The sequence below is a fragment of the Prionailurus bengalensis genome, chromosome B3 (genome assembly GCF_016509475.1).
Source record: "Prionailurus bengalensis isolate Pbe53 chromosome B3, Fcat_Pben_1.1_paternal_pri, whole genome shotgun sequence".
NCBI lineage: Eukaryota > Metazoa > Chordata > Mammalia > Carnivora > Felidae > Prionailurus > Prionailurus bengalensis.
In genome coordinates, this window is record NC_057355.1 from 21,740,539 (window position 1) to 21,760,428 (window position 19,890).

Sequence of the window (19,890 nt, forward strand, 5' to 3'; positions counted from 1 at the left end):
TGAAAAGGCTACACACTGTATGATTCCATTATCTATATGGCATTCTGGAAAAGGCAAGAGTATGAAGACATTAAAAAGAACAGTTGACACCAGAGGTTCAGTGGCATAAGAGGGAGCACATACATGGAGCATAGGGGATTTGTAGAGCAGGAAAACTATTTTGTATGATACTGTGGTGGTGGATACATGACATTACGTATTTGCCAAAACTCACAGAATGTGCAACACAAAGAATGAAACTTAATGTAATCTATGGATTTTGGTTACTAATCATTTATCAAAAAATAATGTATCAATATTGGTTCATCAATTATAACAAATGTACCATGTATTGCAAGATGTTAGTAATTTGGAAAATTGTGAGGGGAGAGAGGAAGTATATGAGAAGTCTCTGTACTTCATGCTCAATTTTCTATAAACCTAAAACTGCTCTAAAAAATACATGCTACTAATTTAAAAACATGACATTAATAGCAAGTAAGTTAGGGTATTAAATGGAGTTAGAATTCTGAGGACTTTGCATTGACTAACACCACACTTTGACAAATCAAGGATGCATGCTGTAATCCCAGGCAAAAAATAAAAGTGTAGAAAAAGAATGTGATTTCCATTCCAGTAGGGAGAAAAAGATAACAATAAAAATAATCAATCAATCTAAAAGAAGGCAGAAAATGAGAGAGAAAAGGGACATACACCAGGTGAGAAATAGAAAGTACATAGTAAGATGGTAGGTTTAAATAACCATGTCAGACTCTATATTATATATAAATGGAATAAGTGCTATAGACAAAAGGCCAAAATTTTCATGTTTTATGTATATATATATATATATTCTATATAGTCTATATATTCTATATTTATATTTTATAAATTTTATAAATTTTATATATAAATACATATATTATATATATTATATATATTATATATTTATATATTTAAAAACCCTATCATATCCTATTTGCAGGAGACTCACCTAAAATATAAGGATATAACAAGCTTGAAATCAAAAGGATAGAAAACAACATAATTAATCTCAGGCAAAGCAGATGTCAAGTCAAAAGAATGACCAAGATACAGAGAGAGAGAATGAGAAAAGGTTCAGTTCACTAGGGATTAAAAGAATTCTAAATATATATATACCTAATAACATAGCTTCAAAATTCACAAAGCAACAATTGGCAGAATCACAAGAAGAAGAAATAGAGATTTAAACACATTTTTCTTAATGATTGGTAATAAAACAAACCAAAATCAAGAATGATACAAATTTGAACAACACAATTTTAAAAAATGATTGAAGAGACATTCATGTGTTTCATTTAACAATAATAGGAGGCTATTGCAAAATGCATGTATGAATGGGTGGCTCTCTCTTAGAGATACCTCCTGTGATCAGCACATGTGCACTTAGGCCCCAGGTTTCAGTAGATGTTCCCTTCTCCCTCTCCTTACCCATTTTGCCTTTAGAACTCTCCTACCCTTGGAAGAATTACACATACCTACGGTCCTCTACTGTAGGTCTAGGTTCCAGGCAGTGGGGGCCAGGAGTTGGGAGGAGGGAGCTGATGCTGGCTGTGTGGGCAAGATGAATTGTTGGAAGGTTTTTATCAAGTGCTGACCAGAGAAGAAATGGTTTGATTTTCAAGGCACTTTACAAATGCATTAATCTTGAATTAAGGTGTTAAGTGATTTGCCCACTTAACAGATGTGTGAGGCTGCAAGGCTAAATTCCTGGGTTTTCCCACTCCTGGGAACCTCTCCTGGGTTTCTAGGTGATTCCTGACTTAGACAGTGGAGAAGCGGCCATTTATAAGCATGTTTCACAGATTCCCCTTAGATGACCAGTCAGTTAGATATGTTTCTGAGTCTCTGCTACTCCAGGCCTCCTGTGGGCAAATGGCATCTGGATGCAATTTAGGTTTGCCAAAGGCCTACCAGTCCTGGGGGTCAGATGGCCTTTAGTTTAGCAGAAAATCATTGTACTGGCTGATTTTCTGTATAAGGTAGAATTCTGAAGAGGAGGGCTCATGTAGAAGAATTTGGAGCAAAGACAAACAATACAGTTCCACAAAAGAAAGGAGATGAATAGGAATCAGGAAAGGAAGGTGGGAGAGAGGCCAGACCTCTATAGCAGCCAGCTGGGGCAGCCCAGGACAGGGAGATGGCATTATTACCATTCCATTTTGGTCTCACAGTGGTTCCCAAACCTTTACTACAACTTGACCTCATATAACTGCCTCAGCTAAGTGATTGTTTGGAGAGGGGGGATGTGTCACAAAGGGTTCAGATCCATGCTTGGGATAGGATGGTGAGAAGAAGAAATGCAGGAACTTCTGGGGGAAGAGGTAGGCACTGGGAATTTACAGGAATCAGCAGTGGCTGTGGAATGGGATCTCAACATTGCCAGGGATTCTCAGACATCTGGGGGTAGACACTGTCCTCCCTGGATATGGGAAATGAAGCAATGTGGTCTGTGTTAAAGTAATGCCTGGAGGGCTGGAGGTTGGGGCCCCTTGGCTAGCATAGTCTATGCCTGGCATCTGTCTCTATCCTGTGAGGAAGAAAAAGTGGCATTCTTTCCTCTGTCTTGCAAATAAGGACCTCAAGCCCAGGGAGGTGGTGACTTGGCCCACATCACACAGCTGGTCCATGACAGAGCCAGGACTGAAACAAACAGGATCTTGATCAGCCAGGTGTTTGCTCTGTAGACTCCCTGACCTGTGCCTCCCCTCTCTATTCTGCTGATCATTGTTTCATCCAAGGCTGACAGAATGGAGGGCTTCCTTCTTCCCCATGAACTCCAGAATGTGTCCATTGGGAATGGAATCCATCATTGGAGGGACTAAGCCTGTCACCATCCAGGGGTGATGTTTACAGTATTCAACAATCCACATCAACATTAACCAATACTCAGCAGTGCAACAGTTGTGGCACTGAAATGGTTAAGAGTATCACCATCTCATTGTCCTGGGCTGCCCCTGGCGGCTGCTATAGAATCTGGCCTCTCTCCTCCTCTACCCCTCTCCTCTTTCTCTTGTGGAACTGCATTGCTTGTCTTTGTTCTAAATTCTTCTGTCTGAGCCTTGCTCCTTGGGGATGAACTGTAAAGGATGCTCGCTGGACTGCACACGTGGATACCTGCAGCACACCCCCATTTCACCAGGAAGGTGTACTATACCACCTTGGAGCCTCAGGAGTTTGGTGTCATTCTTATTGCAGACGTCTCAGCTCCCTTCCTGCTCACAGCTGGGGCAGGGCAGTGCTAGACAATGACTAGTGGCCTGTGCCAGGGTTTCCCTGCTTCCTGAGCCATGGAATCTGAACATTACAGGAACAGGTAGATGTGCAGAAGGCAATCTCTCTCTTCCTGCACCGCACTCCAGACAGGATCTAGGCTCAAGAAGAAAGCCAGGGCTGGCTTCACAGGCATGCAATCCATGCTGACAAATGGGCCCTGCTCTCAAAGGGGCTCTGTGCTTGATCTTATGCTCTGCTTTGCTGACTTAAAATTCTTTTTTTTTTTAAGTTTACTTATTTATTTTGGGAGAGAGAGAGAGAGTGTATGTGTGCACATGAACAAGTAGGGGAGGGGCAGAGAGAGAGGGAGAGAGAGAATTCCAAGCAGGCTCTGGGCTGTCAGTACAGAGCCCAACATGGGGCTGGATCCCACGAACCGTGAGATCATGACCTGAGTCAAGTGCTCAATTGACTGAGCCGCAGGAGCACTGACAATTTAAAATTCTTAATAATGTTTGAGCAAAGGGCCAGCTAGCCATTTTAATTGTGCACTGGGACCCAGCAAATCTCATAAGCAATCCTGACAAAAGCCCCCCACCCAGCTTCAGATCAAGAGAGTCTGCATCTAATGCCAGCCGATGGCCCCCACGCTGCTTGTGTGGTGGCCTCTTCCACCACACAGATTGCAGGAGTGGGAAGCAATGCTGCAAAAGATACATGGGTCAACACCAAGCTGACGTGCACTTCAGTCACAGAGAAGGGTGTATAGATCAGCCGTTCCAGCTTTGTGTGCTGTTGCTTTTGGCCGGGTCATCTCTCCACTGTGGACTGCCGTCAGGGAAAGCCCCAGGGACTTGGCAGGTCCCCTGACCAGAGGCTCGGCCTTGAGGGTAGTCAGACTGGACTGGGCAGGAGAGCCTATCCCAAGAGCTATTGGTGCCACTGTCACAGTGCCTATATTTCTGCTCACCCTTCAGCTCTGTCCAGCTAAGGGATCCCAGGTTGGGTGGCTCTCTCCACTTTGGCTTATCTGTCAAGATCCTGCCATTTTCTGGACCTGGCTCTGTCCACAGCCTCACCTATGATCCTGGCAGCTCTCTGCTGCCCCCACCTGGCCACCTCCAGAACCAACCTGCCCTCCTAGAGTTTGCTCTAGCTTGCCAACTTCCTAAAAAAATATGTATGAAACTGTTGCTATTTGGCTGTTTTTGACCTACACAAATGGCAGTTTTTAAATGGTTCAACCTAGTACAGTTGACTAGAGGTGTACACAGAGTACACTCAGGGAGGGCAGGCAGCAGGACCAGGCCCTGGGCAGAGACAGGCTAGGTGGTCCAGGGAAGGGAGGGGAGATCTCTGTCATCCCCATGCAGCCTACTGTTCTTGTGAGAGAGAGGCCATCTCCTCCTGTGAGGATAGTTGAGCAGAGGCATCTGATACCTGTGTGGGGAGCCCAGAGGTCACAGAATATTGGAGAAGGAGTGGAAGCCTGCTGTGGGACAGACCCTGCCATGGGGCAATGCCCTGGATTCTGGCGGGCCAACCTGGCAGGAGGGAAAACATGTGCAATTCAGCCAGTGGCCCCAGACATTTGCAGGTTCTATAGCTTTCTGAGTCTTGGTTTTCCCATCTGTGACTTGGGCACCAAAACATCCACCTCTTCCTACATCACAGGTAGCAGGGATGCATTTCCACATATCAGGATGCTTCCATGTAGGTCAGGAAGTAGCCACTGAGTGTCCCAGCCCTCTCCCTGGGATCCTGGGCACATCACCATGACCTGGCAACTGAAGAGTTAATGCTGCGCACGTCTGGGGCCTCTAGAACCTCCCCCCCAGTGCCCTGCCTGGTATCTGGCCTTTCTGCACTAACACTGCTCTTTACAGGGCTCTGCTGAGAAGCAAATGAGACCAAATGCAGAGAAAAGATGTGTAGACTATACAGTTTGGCAGAATATTCATGGTATCATTACTAGTGTAGCCTGGAGGGGCCGAGGAGGGGGCCAGGGAGATACTGTGAGCCCAGGGGAGGTGAGAATGGGCGGGTGGTGGGGGCAGTGAGAAGACATTTGGGTCCCCAGCTGCTGTCATACCCCCACAACAGGCTCAGCCCAACTCCCTCTTGCCCTCCTGTCTGGGCTTTCCATGAGTTTAGTTCCCTATTTCTTTTATTATTTTCCTTACATTCTAAAACGATGGCTTGGCAGCTGGCCTCAAACAGTTGTGTTAAAATGTAAATCGCTGAAATGACTCCCTGTTATCAACAGAAACCAAAGCGATGCTCTTGGCCAGGCTTAGCAGCCAGGCCTGCTTTCCAGGGTTCAAGGTTTTATCCACAGCCATTAATCACATGAAAGCAGATATTAAAGGAGCATTAGCCAGGCCAGCTGCCGCACCACCTCCTGGACCATTACAGGGATTACCCTTGGACAGCGCCCTCTCCCCGCCCCCCATGCCTGGGTTGCAGGACATCGAGCAGCCCCAAAGCGGAAATGGAGTGCAGGGGGTTGGGGGAGGGGTGCAGGCAGCTCCAAGACCCGCAAGTTGGCCTGAGCCCCTTGGCTACACACGCTCTTCCTCTCCTGCCCTCTCTGGGCCCCCCTGACCTTCAGGCTCACTCCAGTGAGTTACTGGAACCAGTCTGGCAACCACAGGGGAAGTGTGCCAGGGGCTCTGCGGGCAGGGCCAAACAGGCAGGCGCACCTCTTGAGCAGAAAGGCGCACTTCACACTTCGCAAGCCCAGAGGAGGAACGCAAGCAGGTGGCTGCTCCGTGGGCAGAGCGGGCAGGGCCGCAGGCAGCGAGCTCAGCCCCAGGCCCTACTCCGCAGGGCGACCCTGGGCTCTAAGCAGCCTTGACGGGGGAGGGGCGGGGGGCTTCTCAGCCCAGCCTCTGGCGACTCCCGATGGCATCTTGCGGAATGGACTGATTAAGCGCATCTGTAGCGGGTGGGTCCGGCCAAGTCCCAGCTGGTAAATAGCCAGGCATGATTTCTTTGACTTACTATCCAGTAAGCCCTAACTAATTCTGTAATGGAGTGGCCACTGGCTTCCCAGCCAAATTCATACCCCTACACCTGCAGCCCATGCTCCTTTTGCTATGAACCCGACTACCGCTATTATAAAGCACTTTGCTTCAGAGGGCCCAGGGGGTGTGGGGTGGCTGCTGTCTACAGAATCTCTTTCCCGGTGGACACTGCCGCCATCTTTACTTTGACTGACTCCCAGATTCTTGCAGTGCACCAGTGAGTTCAAGCGCAGGTGCATTTTGCTCGTTTTGCTTTTCAGTGCTACCCAGTCTCCTTAACCAGGAGAGATTTAGAAAGCTGATGATTGGGCTGCAATCGGGAAACTGAAGGAAAAGAACACCAATGAGTACCACGCAAAGGCCGCCCCGCAGAGGGCTTCATTTCCGTTAGAAGGGCCCTGGATGACCAGGGAAACCGTCTCCCTCATTCTGTAGTGTTTGCTGAGCTGGAACACAAGATGGGAAAAACCCTGCTCCCTAGGGCTGTTGCCCTAGACTGAGAATGGACAAACACACACATCCATCATAGTAAGTGCTGAGAAGGGCTGTGAGTAAAAGTAAAGGGGGAAAGGGGGCTGGTGGTTGGGGCAGACTCAAATGTGAGTGGTTCCCAGTAAGGGCACCAGTGAGCCCTGTGGCTATCTGGTCAGGGCATGCCCAGGAGAGAAAGAGAGGCTAGTGCAAAGGCCCTCAGGTAGCAGAACAAGTGGCTAGGAGCAGGCCTGTTATGTGGCTGGAATGCAGCCATGTGGGGGGGTGTGGGAGGTGGAAAGGGGGTATGGGGGTTGGGAGGGGGTGTGGAGGAATGGGGCAAGGCCTTGCTGGACAGGGTGAGCCCAGCCAAGTTCAGCAGGTCAACCCTTTTGGACCTTGGTTTCCTCAAATGAAGAGATTGGGCTGGTTCTGAGAATCTTAAAATCATTCATGTCCAAGAACACAGAGAAGCACATTACTCATGATCCCATCTTTAGAAGCAAACACTGACAAATGCCCTAAATATGCATACATATCCTATGTGCACACACATCAGTACACATTCACTTGAACATAGAATGATGGCAGGTTACACAACACATAGCTAAATGGGCAGGGGAGAGGAGGGGCGGGGAGGAAAAGGAAAAAGCCCATTATACATACATACTTATGGATAAAATACCCAGAAATGCAAGATAGGGTTAGCTCTAAATCTTCTGATTTTTAGGGATTCCCCCTGAAAGAGTGAGACACTTAAGGTGCAGAGTGATGAGAATTATGTAATTCTATTTTAGTAAAGACAAGTCCGCCACCATACCCTTCTCCACCCCCCTCTGTGTACATACTCTCCAGTCTGTGTGCAGCAGCCATAAGCAAAGTGTGACCGGGTGGGGCATCGGCCATCTCCCAGTTATCTCATGGAGAGCAGGAGGGGACCAGAGGCTTGTGGCACTTCCTCTGGATGTGGACTGAGAGGGGAGGGGCAGCAGGGAGCCAGAAGAGGAGCACTGGCATGGACTCCGTGGGCTGTCTAAGGCAGCAGGAGATAGATGCCAAGCGTCTGCAGCATTGACTGTGTTTCCATGTGCATTTCCTTTCCTTCCAACCCCTGTCATGCTTGCCATCTGAACACAGGACTGTCTTCCACTATGGAATGCATGTTACAGCACTATTTAAAATTACAAGGCTGGGGCACCTGGGTGGCTCAGTCGGTTAAGCATCTGACTCTTGATCTCGGCTCAGGTCATGATCTCACTGTTTGTGAGTTCGAGCCCCATATTGGGGCTCCATGCTGCTTGGGATCCTCTCTCTCCCTCTCTCTGTGTCCCTACCCTGCTCATGTTCTCTCTCTTTCTCTCTCTCTCTCTCTCTCTTTCAAAATAAATAAATAAACTTAAAAATAAATAAAATAAAATAAAATAAAATAAAATAACAAGGCATTTGAAGCACTGTACTGTTCAAACTGGCCCATGGAATACTAAACCCAGTTGAATCCAGTAACAATTAGCTCAACCTCCTCCTCCAAATCTCAAATCTTGGCCTTCCTGGACAATCTCCCTTTTATGTTTGAAACAATAAACTTCATAATAGGTCAAAGCCAATTGCAGTAAAGGTTTGCACAGTGGCCTACAGAGTAGAGGGTCTGCGGTACTTTCTCCTTTTCCAACTGGCCCTGCCCACGCATCTCTATTCTCCCCTCCCTCCACCCTGCTTCTGTCCCTCTCAATTCTCCTCCTACTCACAGGAAATGCTCCTGCTGTGTTGGCTGTTCCCTCAGCCTCCATGTTCATCCACAGGGACCTGGGTGGCTCCCTACCCTTCCTCTTTCAGGTCTTTGTCAATGCCTCCTTCCCTGGGACCAAAGTCTAATCACAACCCCCTCCTTGATGTTTTGGCCCCTCTGCTGCTCTGTTATTCTCCTTAGCAGTGGCCCACTGTCTGATTGACTCTGCTGTGATGTCAACCAGTGAGGACAGTGTTGTTTTCTGATTTGTTATCACCAGATCCCCAGCTCCAAGAACACTGCCCAGTACACAGCAGCACTCAAAGTGCTTGTCAGGTGAATGATGGTATGCATTTGTTTTTGCTAAAACACCACGTTGAGTTCGTAGAGAAAAACAACACAGAGCCATGCCGCATTTCCCGCCAACAACTTACTAGCTGATGACAGGATTTTGTTTGCCTTTTAGTCAGTGTTCTAAAAACTAAAACTGTGACCTATTACAAGGTTTTTTATTTTTATGGCATAAAGTATATAGAAAGTAAGGCACATGCAAAGCCAACTCATTTTACTGATGAGGAAACTGAGGCCAAGAGAGGTTGAATGGCTTCCCTGTGGCCACACAGCTGAGCCGGGATTTGGATTGAAGATTCCTTCTCGACTTTTTTCTAATCTGCTCTCAGATTAGCTGCTGGTGTGCTGAGGATCAAGTGTGCCAGCAAGGCCCATGCATGGTGGCATGTAGTCCACCATCAGACCTTCTGATGCTGCCCAGTGTCACACAGACCTTCGCTAGATACTTACCTGCATTCACGCTCTGAGGACACCAAGGAACTGATATAGAAAACAGGGATAACTTTCCTTAGACACTGAAATACTCCTGGGGAGGGAGCTTCTTTGAAAAGGGGCAGGGGAGAGGGGCCGAGATCCCAGGAGGTGACTGACTGCTGAACTGCCTTCTAGGGATACAGGACTTGGTTAATGGCTTAGGTTTATGGTGTCTGGTCTGCTGGGTGCTGGAGGCTTGCTCTGGGCTAGGGTGCTGGCAGACTGGCTAGGACCCATGAACGAAATATCAGCAGTGGCCAGAAACGAGAGGAGGGTCAAACATCACTAAGGCTGTATATTGTGTTGTCTTTTCCCCAAGAGCTTTACAGCATGTCCTCGGGTGGAAGGGGGACAGCCCAGGTCAAGCCAAGGGTCTAACAAAGTATAAAGCCACAAGATACTTTCCATATAAAGATTGTCAAATGAAATGGGTCTGACAGTACTTGCAAGGACAGTGGGGCCCTGGCCTCTGGATCTTGCAAAATGCAGGTTAAAGAATGAAACCCTGTTAGGGGCGCCTGGGTGGCTCAGTCGGTTAAGCCTCTGACTTCAGCTCAGGTCACAATCTCACAGTCTGTGAATTCGAGCCCCGCGTCGGGCTCTGGGCTGATGGCTCAGAGCCTGGAGCCTGCTTCCGATTCTGTGTCTCCCTCTCTCTCTGCCCCTCCCCCGTTCATGCTCTGTCTCTCTCTGTCTCAAAAATAAATAAACGTTAAAAAAATTAAAAAAAAAAAAGAATGAAACCCTGTTAATAAGCCCTAGTGAGCAAGGGGTCCTAGGCTAACCCTCCAGCTGCGGCCAGCAGCTGTGGACCTGGGCGAGGCCTCTCTGGGCTGCACCTTGTGTGGTGTAGGAGAGAAGGCTCTTCTTTCTCCATGATAGAAATCCAAATCCTGAAAGAAACAAACTCAGCCGTAAGGGTGTGGATTTCTGTGAGAAGGAGGCTTTTAGGTGCTTCTGGGCCTCTGCCATGGAGGGTTGTTTTTTTTTTCTGTGAAGGAGGGGTAAGTAAATTCTCATAGAAGGCTCCTAGGCCCCCCACAAGAGAAGAAAAAGACAAAAGAGCAGCTAGTGAGTGCTGTCCTTGTGTAAATTTCAGAAGCCATCATCTGTCATCCAGCCCAGGGGAGGAGAGTCCTCCCCAGCTTGATGCTGCTACAGGATGCTAATCATGTCACCCCTAGGAGCAAAGGTAATAATCCTCCCCAGAAACCTCTGAGGAGCAGGGAGGTGGCTGTATGGGTCATCAGTATGCACACACTGCCCTGGCGTGGTCTCGGTCCTCAGCTATAAAATAGCTGGGTAGCCTGTTGATACCCGAAGCTTTCTGAGCTGGGCACCCAGGACAAGCACCCCAAGGTCTCTGGCTTTCCCTCCTTGCAGCTCTGGGGACAACCTGCAGGCACCCTACATACCACACCTAGAAATGACACAAGTCCCCCCATCACACATATCCCCTGAGTGGGAGGGCAACTCCCGGGGGCTGAGATATAGACCCTTTATGTGAAAATGGTATGTATTTGGGGATGCTGGGAAAGCACTGAGTTAGGCCAACATCAAAGTCCTGGGAGGGAATTACCACAGAAGTAGGATGGGGCCAGCACCTGGGTGAGAGCTGGAGAAACCAGGCAGGAAGCAAATCCCCAAATTTGCTATGTTTGCTCCTGAAAGGAGCAAGAAGAGGGAAGAGGAGAGCAAAGGGAGGGGCCAGAGAGAGGCCAGAGGAAAGACCCTCCCCCCACGGGCTCTAGTCCACCTTGGGGGACACAAAAGCTTCCAGGTTGCTGGCTGCCTGGGGTGCAACTGTACCCCTCAAGGACCTCTGGACTGCATTGGAAAGTGCATGAATGGACAGAGGGACACAGAGGTCCCTGATCATTTTAGGGTGGAGACGGGTGGGGGGAGAAGGTGGCTGTTAGAAATCTCTACCAACCATGAAAGTATATCTTGGTCTCCAAAGAGCCACGTCTAGCTATATTCCCAAGCTATATCATGTATATTCCCAAGAAAATAGCATCTCAGCTCAGATTAAGTGGAAAGGTATTCCACATTCTTGTAAGCATTTCAGCAATCACTCCCTGGTTCTGTGTACTGTAGCATGCATGCATACATAAGAACCAAACACCATACTGGTGAGCCTTTAAGAATAAATTGGGAGCTGCAAGGAGCCCTCTGGGTTCACTGGCCACTATGGCTGGTCATGTGCATTTTTAAAAAAATTTTCAATGTTTATTTTTGAGAGAGAGAGAGACAGAGTGTGAGCAGGGGTGGGGCAGAGAGAGAGGGAGACACAGAATCCAAAGCAGGCTCCAGGCTCTGAGCTGTCAGCACATAGCCTGACGCAGGGCTCGAACTCACGAACTGTGAGATCATGACCTGAGCCGAAGTCAGATGCTCAACCGACTGAGCCACCCACGTGCCCCTGGTCATGTGCATCTTTAAAATCTCTCTTCCCCTGGGGTGCCTGGGTGGCACAGTTGGTTAAGCATCCGACTTCAGCCAGGTCACGATCTCGCGGTCTGTGAGTTCGAGCCCCGCGTCAGGCTCTGGGCTGATGGCTCGGAGCCTGGAGCCTGTTTCCGATTCTGTGTCTCCCTCTCTCTTTGCCCCTCCCCCGTTCATGCTCTGTCTCTCTCTGTTCGAAAAATAAATAAACGTTAAAATCTCTCTTCCCTCCTGACAAGGTTCTGTCAACTTCATCAAATTCTGAAACTTGAAAATATTCTGTTGGTGGATGTCAACGACACTATAGTGACTTTAAGCAGCAAAATCTTTACATTTCCTTCTTTCTTTAATAAACATTTCCATATTCCATGATGGCAGCATCGCCAGGGCCTGGGTGGCTGAAGGTTATACAGAAAGTCAGGAATGAGGTAGATTTTCCATGTCATCCCTAGGTACTAGCTCACAACACTGATTTTCCTGTTGCCTAATGTGGCATTTCAGGCCTGGGCTCCAGAAATGGTGACCCATTTTTACCTGGAAAGGGTTTCTGTAGGGAACTCTGGGTTAAATGGAGGTTTCTTTCCTGAAGGACTTATCAGATTCTTTAATAGGCCGATGTCTGTTGTGAATCTCTGAAAGAGGACTCTGTGGTCCCCCTGGTTTGAGACTCAGCATGCCTGGGGTGGGGAGGAGGGTGACGCTGGTGTTTCCAGGATGCACTTGGGGTCAGGTTTTGGAGGTCCAGAAGCAGGAGGATATCTCAGTTGTTTACAGCTACTCCCACCCAACTAGTTAGAGATTTCTCCTCAAGCCTATGACCCCTCTCCCTCACTCTCAGGCTGACTGAACAAAGCAACCAAATGTTTCACAACTCTCTTGGCCAGAGTCCTCCCCAGAATTCACAGGGCTGCCTTCTGTCCAGCATGGTCTCTTTCCAAGAGTTTCCCCTTGCATCCTTCAGCCTGGTGGATGGCCTGTCCAAGGTCATGCAGCTCCTTAATACAGCCCTTCTCCTGAACATTTGCCCTAAGGAAGATCTGCAGGCTGTGTTGGCATTTCAGAGGCATGGGAGCTCCAGACAGCTTTTTGCCTGGGCCAGCAACCAGCACAGACCATCCCAGTGGTGCCTCAGCTCTGGCCAGACCCAACCATCAGCCTGTGGGCCCCTACTGCTGGCAAGCTCCTTCAACCTGCTTACTCTTCCCAGTTGGCTGCCCTTCCCCACATCCAACTTCCTCATATAGACCCCACAGGCAGCCCCTCACATCTGACCTCACACCTTCCTTGCTGTTTCTTCCCTTGCCCTCTTCCCTAGTGCTTCAAGGTGCAGGGTCTTTGGGCAAATAACACTGGCCCATTTCCTGTCCTCATTTCCACCTGCTGGCCTAGTCTGAGGCCTTTACTCCTCAGAGCAAAGGAACCAGGCAAATACACTTTCTGTCAGTGGGCTAAAAGTGGAGGATTTGGACACAGCAAGGAACCCAGGAAGAATGAGATGCTGGTGCCTATTCATAGGTGAGGAAGGCACACTGAGCCCCAGAATGGGGCTAGATGCACAGGCCCAAGGAAGACCAGTTGTCATGTGGGTGAAAGGAGTATTTGCTGGCCAGTGGACTGTCCTTAAGCTGGGGACCCACTGTGGCACACCCCCAACTCAACTCAAGGTTCCTTGACCACATCACTCAAGGGTGGTTGCCTAGAGAACTCTCCTAAGATATGAGTATGGAATCTGGGGCCAGTTCCTGGGCCTGGGTGCCCCCTAGAGCCCTGTATTCACACAGTTGGTGGGCAGGCCCCACCTGGCTGCAGGAACTCTCCCAGGACTTGGTGCAGAGTTCTCTGCAGCTTCTCTGGAAGAGGCTCCTTTCCAAGAGGCCAACTACAGCACCTTGGGGAAAGTGGAGTCCAGACGGGGGCTCTTCAGGCAAGCCTTTCCCCCCGAGAATCTTCCTCAGGTGTAAGTGGACCAGAGCCCCTGTCCTATGGGGTTGGGAGGAGGGTTAAATGGGACATTCAGGATCTCCTACCCTCCTGTACTCAAAGCGTGTTCTGAGTACAGGGGCTGCAGGTCTCTAGGTCTGTAACCAGAGAGTGCAGAAAGCACAGGCACATGTTCAGACACGACTGTAGTAATTTGAAGGCATCGAGGGATATCTGTTGAATTTAATAAATAAAAAGACAAAACTAGAGCTTGGATTTTGTAGGTCTTTTGAAAATTTCATGTTTGAAAATTTCTTGCAATAAAAATCCTTTTTATTGCATTCCATGAAAAGTATTGGTCTTTGGGGCTCTTGGGTGGCCCAGTTGGTTAAGTGTCTGACCTTGGCTCAGGTTATGATCCCGTGGTTCATGAGTCTGAGCCCCGTGTCGGGCTCTGTAATGACAGCTCAGAGCCTGGAGCCTGCTTCAATTTCTGTGTCTCCCTCTCTCTCTCTGCCCTCCCCCACTTGTGCTCTGTCTCTCTCTTTCTCAAAAATAAATAAACATTAAAAAAAATAAAAAGAAAAGAAAAGTATTGGTCTTTGATCGACTAACAGTTTAACAAGACAACTGGCTTGGCACCACAGGCAGAGCTGAGACTCTATTCCATGTGTGACAGCAAAGCCAGACAGGTGAGGATGGAGTGGGATCTGTTACCTTTGGGACATTTCCTAAAGAACAGGCAAATGATGAGGCTGCCTGGTTCCACTCCTTCTTCGGAATGAAGACTGCCTTGAGTTTACATGTGGAATCCCGCATTCCAGTGGCTTCCATATACAGGCTACATGAGTAACACAGAACTGCCCTGGCTGCGGGCAACACCCTCTGAGAAGTGGGGATGACACTACCTCTGCCTTATGGAGAGCTGGATCTGGTCCTAATGAGGAAGGTTACTGAAGTGAGATGCCCTCCCCTCCCCCCAGCCCCGACCCCTGAGGTAGGCCCCTGCTCTGAAGGGCAGCAGGGCTGCAGAGGGTGAGCTTGGTGGACTGACCCCCATCTACAGGTCTAGGGCAAGCAGATGAACTGAGAGATGGAAACTCAGATAACCCAAGGTGAGCTCACCAAGGTGTTTCTCTGCACGACTTTGATTTTTTCTGTTTATTTATTTATTTTGAGAGAGAGGGAGGGAGAGATTATCCCAAGCAGGCTCCACACTGTCAGCACAGAGCCCAACATGGGGCTTGAACTCATGGACCATAAGATCATGATCTGAGCTGAGGTCAAGAGTCAGAAGCTTAACTGACTGAGCCACCCAGGTGCCCTTGCATGACTTTATAATATGCTTTTAGCTTAGTAAGAATTCACCCTCTATAGGAGCAGCTGAGGCAGCCCCCACATCAGGACACTTGGGTTTGCCCTCACTCTCCCGGTGGCTTACTTTAAGAGTATTAAAACATTTTTAAGTTATGAAAACGTTCTCTTGATTTTACAATCAGAAATAAGACTATATTATGGGGAAGTGAAGACCCACAATTCTGTTGTTACAGATGTTATAACTTTCCATATGTGCTTCATATTTTTTCTCTTTAAAAGGAAAGAAGGAAGGCAGTGAGGGAGGGAGACAAAGAGAGCAAGAGAGAGTGCAAACATATTGCACATATGGTTAAATACCTCCACTCTGAAGGAATATATATGCATTTATGTTGGATTTTCTTGTGTGTTTTAAATTTTCTATAAATAGTGCACTTTGTGGGCTTGTGTTTTTCTTCAACAAGGCATCCATGTTGATACAAATGGCTTGGTTCATTCATGGTTTAGTGCTGTGTTGTATTCCATTGCTTGAATAAACAAAAGCTTGTCTATATCTTCATACATGAACTATTTGATTCTTTCTGGTTTTCTATCGCACACAATGCTGACATAGCATTTGTGTACATTTCATTGTGTACATGCACGAGAATTTTTCAAGGTAGACTTTAGGGTATAATTGCTGGGCTGTACTATAATTTCATTTTGCTTAGGAACTTGATCACAGACTCCAAACTTTATCTGTATCTTATAGCAAAATAAGATGTCGACAGGGATGAAAGTGCTATACAAAGAATCACAATCACATTTTCCACCTCCTGCGAGGATACTTGAGGCTTTTCCTGAAAGAGGGACTATTTTTGCCAGCAGGCTGAGGACAATACTCAAAGTCCACTGGCTTCATTGATTCAGGACTCCATGCTGGGCATTTCCGTCTAAGACCAAAGGAAGACCGTTGGAGGTGGAAAGAGCCAACCAACGGTAGAGAAGGACCAAATCTACCTTTGACAACTAAAGGTCCAGAGGAGATGACCCTTGGAAGGCTTATATAAAAGGTAGCTTGTGTTGTTTTTTTTTCCCCCATGGGGGCAGCTGGTGTGTTTCAGCAAGCACTAGGCAGAGAGATGTGGCTTTTGGTTAGGAAACAGGGAACTGGCACCAAGTCAGTGGTGTCAAAGGAGAGTCAAGTATGTGAGAAAACAGAATGAAAACAGTCTGCTTTCTGCCCCTGTGATTTTGTGGACACTTCCTAGCATCTCCTTAAGGCATAACTTCCTTAAAAGCCATGGTTATTGTCTTTCCTTCTTGCATTAGCAGTTTACTTCTTAGCTTGAGGGCTATTATAAATAGACCTCAGGGCAAACTATGTCGTTAAGAGTTTTAACTATGTGAAGCTTTTGTAGGACTTTGGCATGGTCAGTGGGTCAGGCATCTTCCTTGTTTTTAGACTCAAAGTCATTTACAGCAAGCAGTCCTGAAGGAATAGTTATGAGTGTGTGTATAAATAGGGTGCTGTTTTTCTTTGGGGGGGGGGAGGGAGACTGGGAGTGGGTCCAGGTGAGGCAGAGGAAGAAAGAGAGAGAATCTTAAGCAGGTTCCATGCTCAGTGCGGAGACCAACTCAGGGCTCCATCCCACGACCCTGGAATCATGACCTGAGCTGAAATCAAGAGGAGGAGGCTCAACTGACTGAGCCATCCAGGTGTCCCTGGGGTGCTATTTTTCAGTCTTGCCCAAAGTTTAAGTGCTTCTGCCCTCCTCTCTGGGTGAATTCTCTGCTCCCAGACCCTGCCAATTGCAAACTCTGCTCCCCCACCCCTACATATAAGGCAGGATACCGGGCACGGGTCAATAGGAGACTTTAAGTTCAAGAACAACAAAAGCCTGTTCGTTTTCAGAGTTTAGCAGCAAGAACTGTGTGGGCTGGCTTTGTTTGGGGAGGAGGGATCACGTGGAGCCCTGTGGCCCCAGGCTGCATTTGAGTCTCTGGTTCCTGCCAAGAGCTGCAGAGGATTTGCAAATGTTAATTTTCACAAGACTGGAGTGTGTCCTTTCTCTTAAAACAATGCTGACTCTCACATGTGCACATAGATGAGCAAATAGATAGATACCCTACTGAGCCCCCAAAGGGTGAGTCTTTCCTCTTGAAACAGAGGTGAGTTTTAACTCTTTATTAAAAAGAAAGACTTTTATTTTTTCTATTTGCATTTTCAAGCTCTGGGATGTCAGGAGACTTGCAGAGTATGTGGCCCAACAGCTCCACCCCAACCCCCGCCACAGTTTATAGACGGGGAGACCAAGCCTGGTGAGCTGTGTGCCAGCAAGTGGCAAGCAGTTGCCGCATGGAGTCCCCTCTGTTTCTAGCCCAGGTCAATGATCTTTCCGGGGGCGTTCACCTGCCTCCATCCCCAGCTCCTGGAGCACTGCCTGGCACTTAGCAGGTGCTCAGTGAGTGCTTGAGGGAGAAATTCGTCCTCTCTTCCCACTCAGGGCCTGCTCCTGCTTCTCCTCCAGCCTGTGCCCAGTGGACAGACCCGGGAAAAGCAGAGGTCTCCTCTGACTCCTGTGAGCTCAGCAAGGGGCTGTCCAGAGGACTCCAGTGTGGCCCAGGCTAGGCTCCTGGCTGGCCTTCCCCAGCCCTCTGAGTGGCAGTCAGGGCAGAGGGGTGAGGTTGTGACCTGTCCAAGATACCTGTGCTCAGAGGGTCAACTAAGGCAGTCCTGGGTGTTCAGAGCCACCATTCCACCCATCTGGAAAAAACACATGTTCAAATCAGCGCATACTTTGCAAGGCTTTGAAGGGGGCCATCAGCAGGAGTGGGGAGAAGGGGTTAGGGTGGGGTCAGGCCTCACAACACCTTCCTCGAAGTCTGCCCGGAGTCCTGGGAACCACCTGGTGCTCCCTAGGTCTTCCGAGGTGCTTCTGATCCCTACTCAGGGTCCCCCACAGGCCACCGATGCTCCCACAAACATGATTAAGAACAAGAGATGAGCTTAGAGTCCAGATGCAGAGAGCTAAGTGGGTGGCATCATCGTGGGGGAAGTGATTTTGAAACTGCATGGCTGCTGGGACACAGCTCACACCCCCACAGGCCTCATGTGTGCCTCTGGCTACATCCATGGGAGGGAGCAGCCAGGAGGGGACAGACATCGAGTACATTAGCAGGAAAGGAAAGTCACCTCCCCAGAAGCAGTCCTGATACAGGAGTTCCGAACACCTAACACCCCATCCCTGCCACAGTCTGCAGAGAATAGGAGCCCACTGTCCAGCCTTCCAGTCGGTAGAGCTGGAGACCAGTGTCCCTCTGTCCTTCTGTCCATCTGCCCGCAAGCTGCCAGGCAAAACTCACTCACCTTCTGTGACCCCGATGTGGAGCTCTTGAGGGAGCCCCTCTTGAAGGAGCTGCTCATCTTCCTCAGGGAGCCCATGAGCCTGCCTCCTGTGTCCCTGAATGGGCAGAGGCAAAGCCCCCACAGCGGCAGCCCCACGGGCCCCGGCAAGGGGATCTGAGTCTGGGGCACGGCCAGCTGTTGGCTGGGCCAGCCGAGGAGGAGCACTTGCTGGTTCCAGCCTCCTCTCCTTGCTCTACTCGCACCACTGGGCACTCACAGGCCCTTCTATAACATCTGTAATCAGGCTTAATCCCTCCATCCCCCACAGGTTTACAGGGGGCAGATTTAGCAAATGGCGATTGAAAGTAAATCTCCTTTGAGAAAGTGGCGGCTGTAAAGGGTGGTCAAATGGGAAGGATTTGGGTGTCCAAAAAGATACCTCTCGAGAGCAGAGAGCCTCACAGCTGGTGTCTGAGCCTCCCGGGAGAACAGGATCTAGACTCTCAGAGACCCTGTGTCCACTTGGCACTTGCCTGAGTCTGGGAGCAAAATTGGCACCAAAGCCTCAGCCCCTTGGGTCACATGGCTCCTTCCTCCAGGCCATCGGTGTATGCTTTCTCCCCTGTGAATTTGCTTTTCATGTGCATCCTGTCCATTCTGTGCTGGCATTCTCTGATTGTTCTGCATGTACAGCACTGTCATTTCTATTTCAGGAATGTCTACCTCTCCCCCACTACAGAAAGATTTGGTTCCTTAAGGGAGGCGGGGTCATAGGTCTCCACATCCTGCTCTGTTGTGGGCACAGGACGGGAGCTCCCTGAAGAGCTGCTCTGTGCTGCTGTGGTCTCGTTGCCACAAATCTATGCTGAGCCTGGCCCTAAGCATGTCATTGTTGTCAACAACCCACCCTTCTCCATCGTTGGGCATGCGTCACCAGCAACCTGCACCCCTGGGTGGTCTGGCCCCTTGCATCCAAAGATGGCGTCTCGGAGAGGAGAGTGATGCATTCCTACGGTCACGTGGGAATTGTTTTAAGGACACACAGGCTCCCAATCGATAAAATAAAAGATAAGCAACTGGAGTCCTCACAGCCTTCTGGCTTCTTGCCCCCACGAGGCCGGTTGACCCCGGAGGCACCACCTCCACCTCTTGGGATATGGCTTGGGGAGCTTGAGGACATATCCCTTGCTCCTTGCACAGCCAGGCCAGCCCTCTGCTCCCACCCTCCACCTCTTAGACCCCCCTTTCTATCACTCAACTGCTGCTTTATGAGCCTCTTGTGTGGGCTATGTGTTCTGTACACCAGATGCTGGGGACACAGCAGTGAATAAGCAGGGGAGAGTCCTTTCCTTCCTGGAGCTGTCCTTAAGGTAGGGGAGGCAGACACCTCAAATGTCAGGGAGCAAAATAAAGCAGGGAGAGGTGGTGGGGTGGGGTGGAGGACTACACTTTTGAATAGGAAAGGTCTCTGAGAAGATGTGATTTGAGCAGAGACCTGGGGGAGGTGAAGGAATAAGCACGTAGGAATTTGAGAGGAGGCTCCAGGCAGAGGCATGGGCCAGGTCATGGGTCTTGATGTGGGAGTGTGCCTGAATGTT

General features: G+C 49.0%; 1 protein-coding gene across 7 annotated transcripts in view; it reads right to left on the minus strand.

The window, feature by feature from the left end:
* Window positions 1-18,554, minus strand: part of TRPM1 (transient receptor potential cation channel subfamily M member 1) — a 137,335-nt gene extending 118,781 nt beyond the window's left edge. For 6 of the 7 annotated variants that reach the window (XM_043554859.1, XM_043554861.1, XM_043554857.1 and 3 more), the window contains exon 1: window positions 18,314-18,554. In XM_043554859.1, the coding sequence (XP_043410794.1) occupies window positions 18,314-18,388 (75 nt within the window). In that variant the 5' untranslated portion in view covers window positions 18,389-18,554. The remainder of the gene's footprint in view (window positions 1-18,313) is intronic. The other variant, XM_043554860.1, reaches the window with a different exon arrangement.
* Window positions 18,555-19,890: the final 1,336 nt, after the last annotated feature.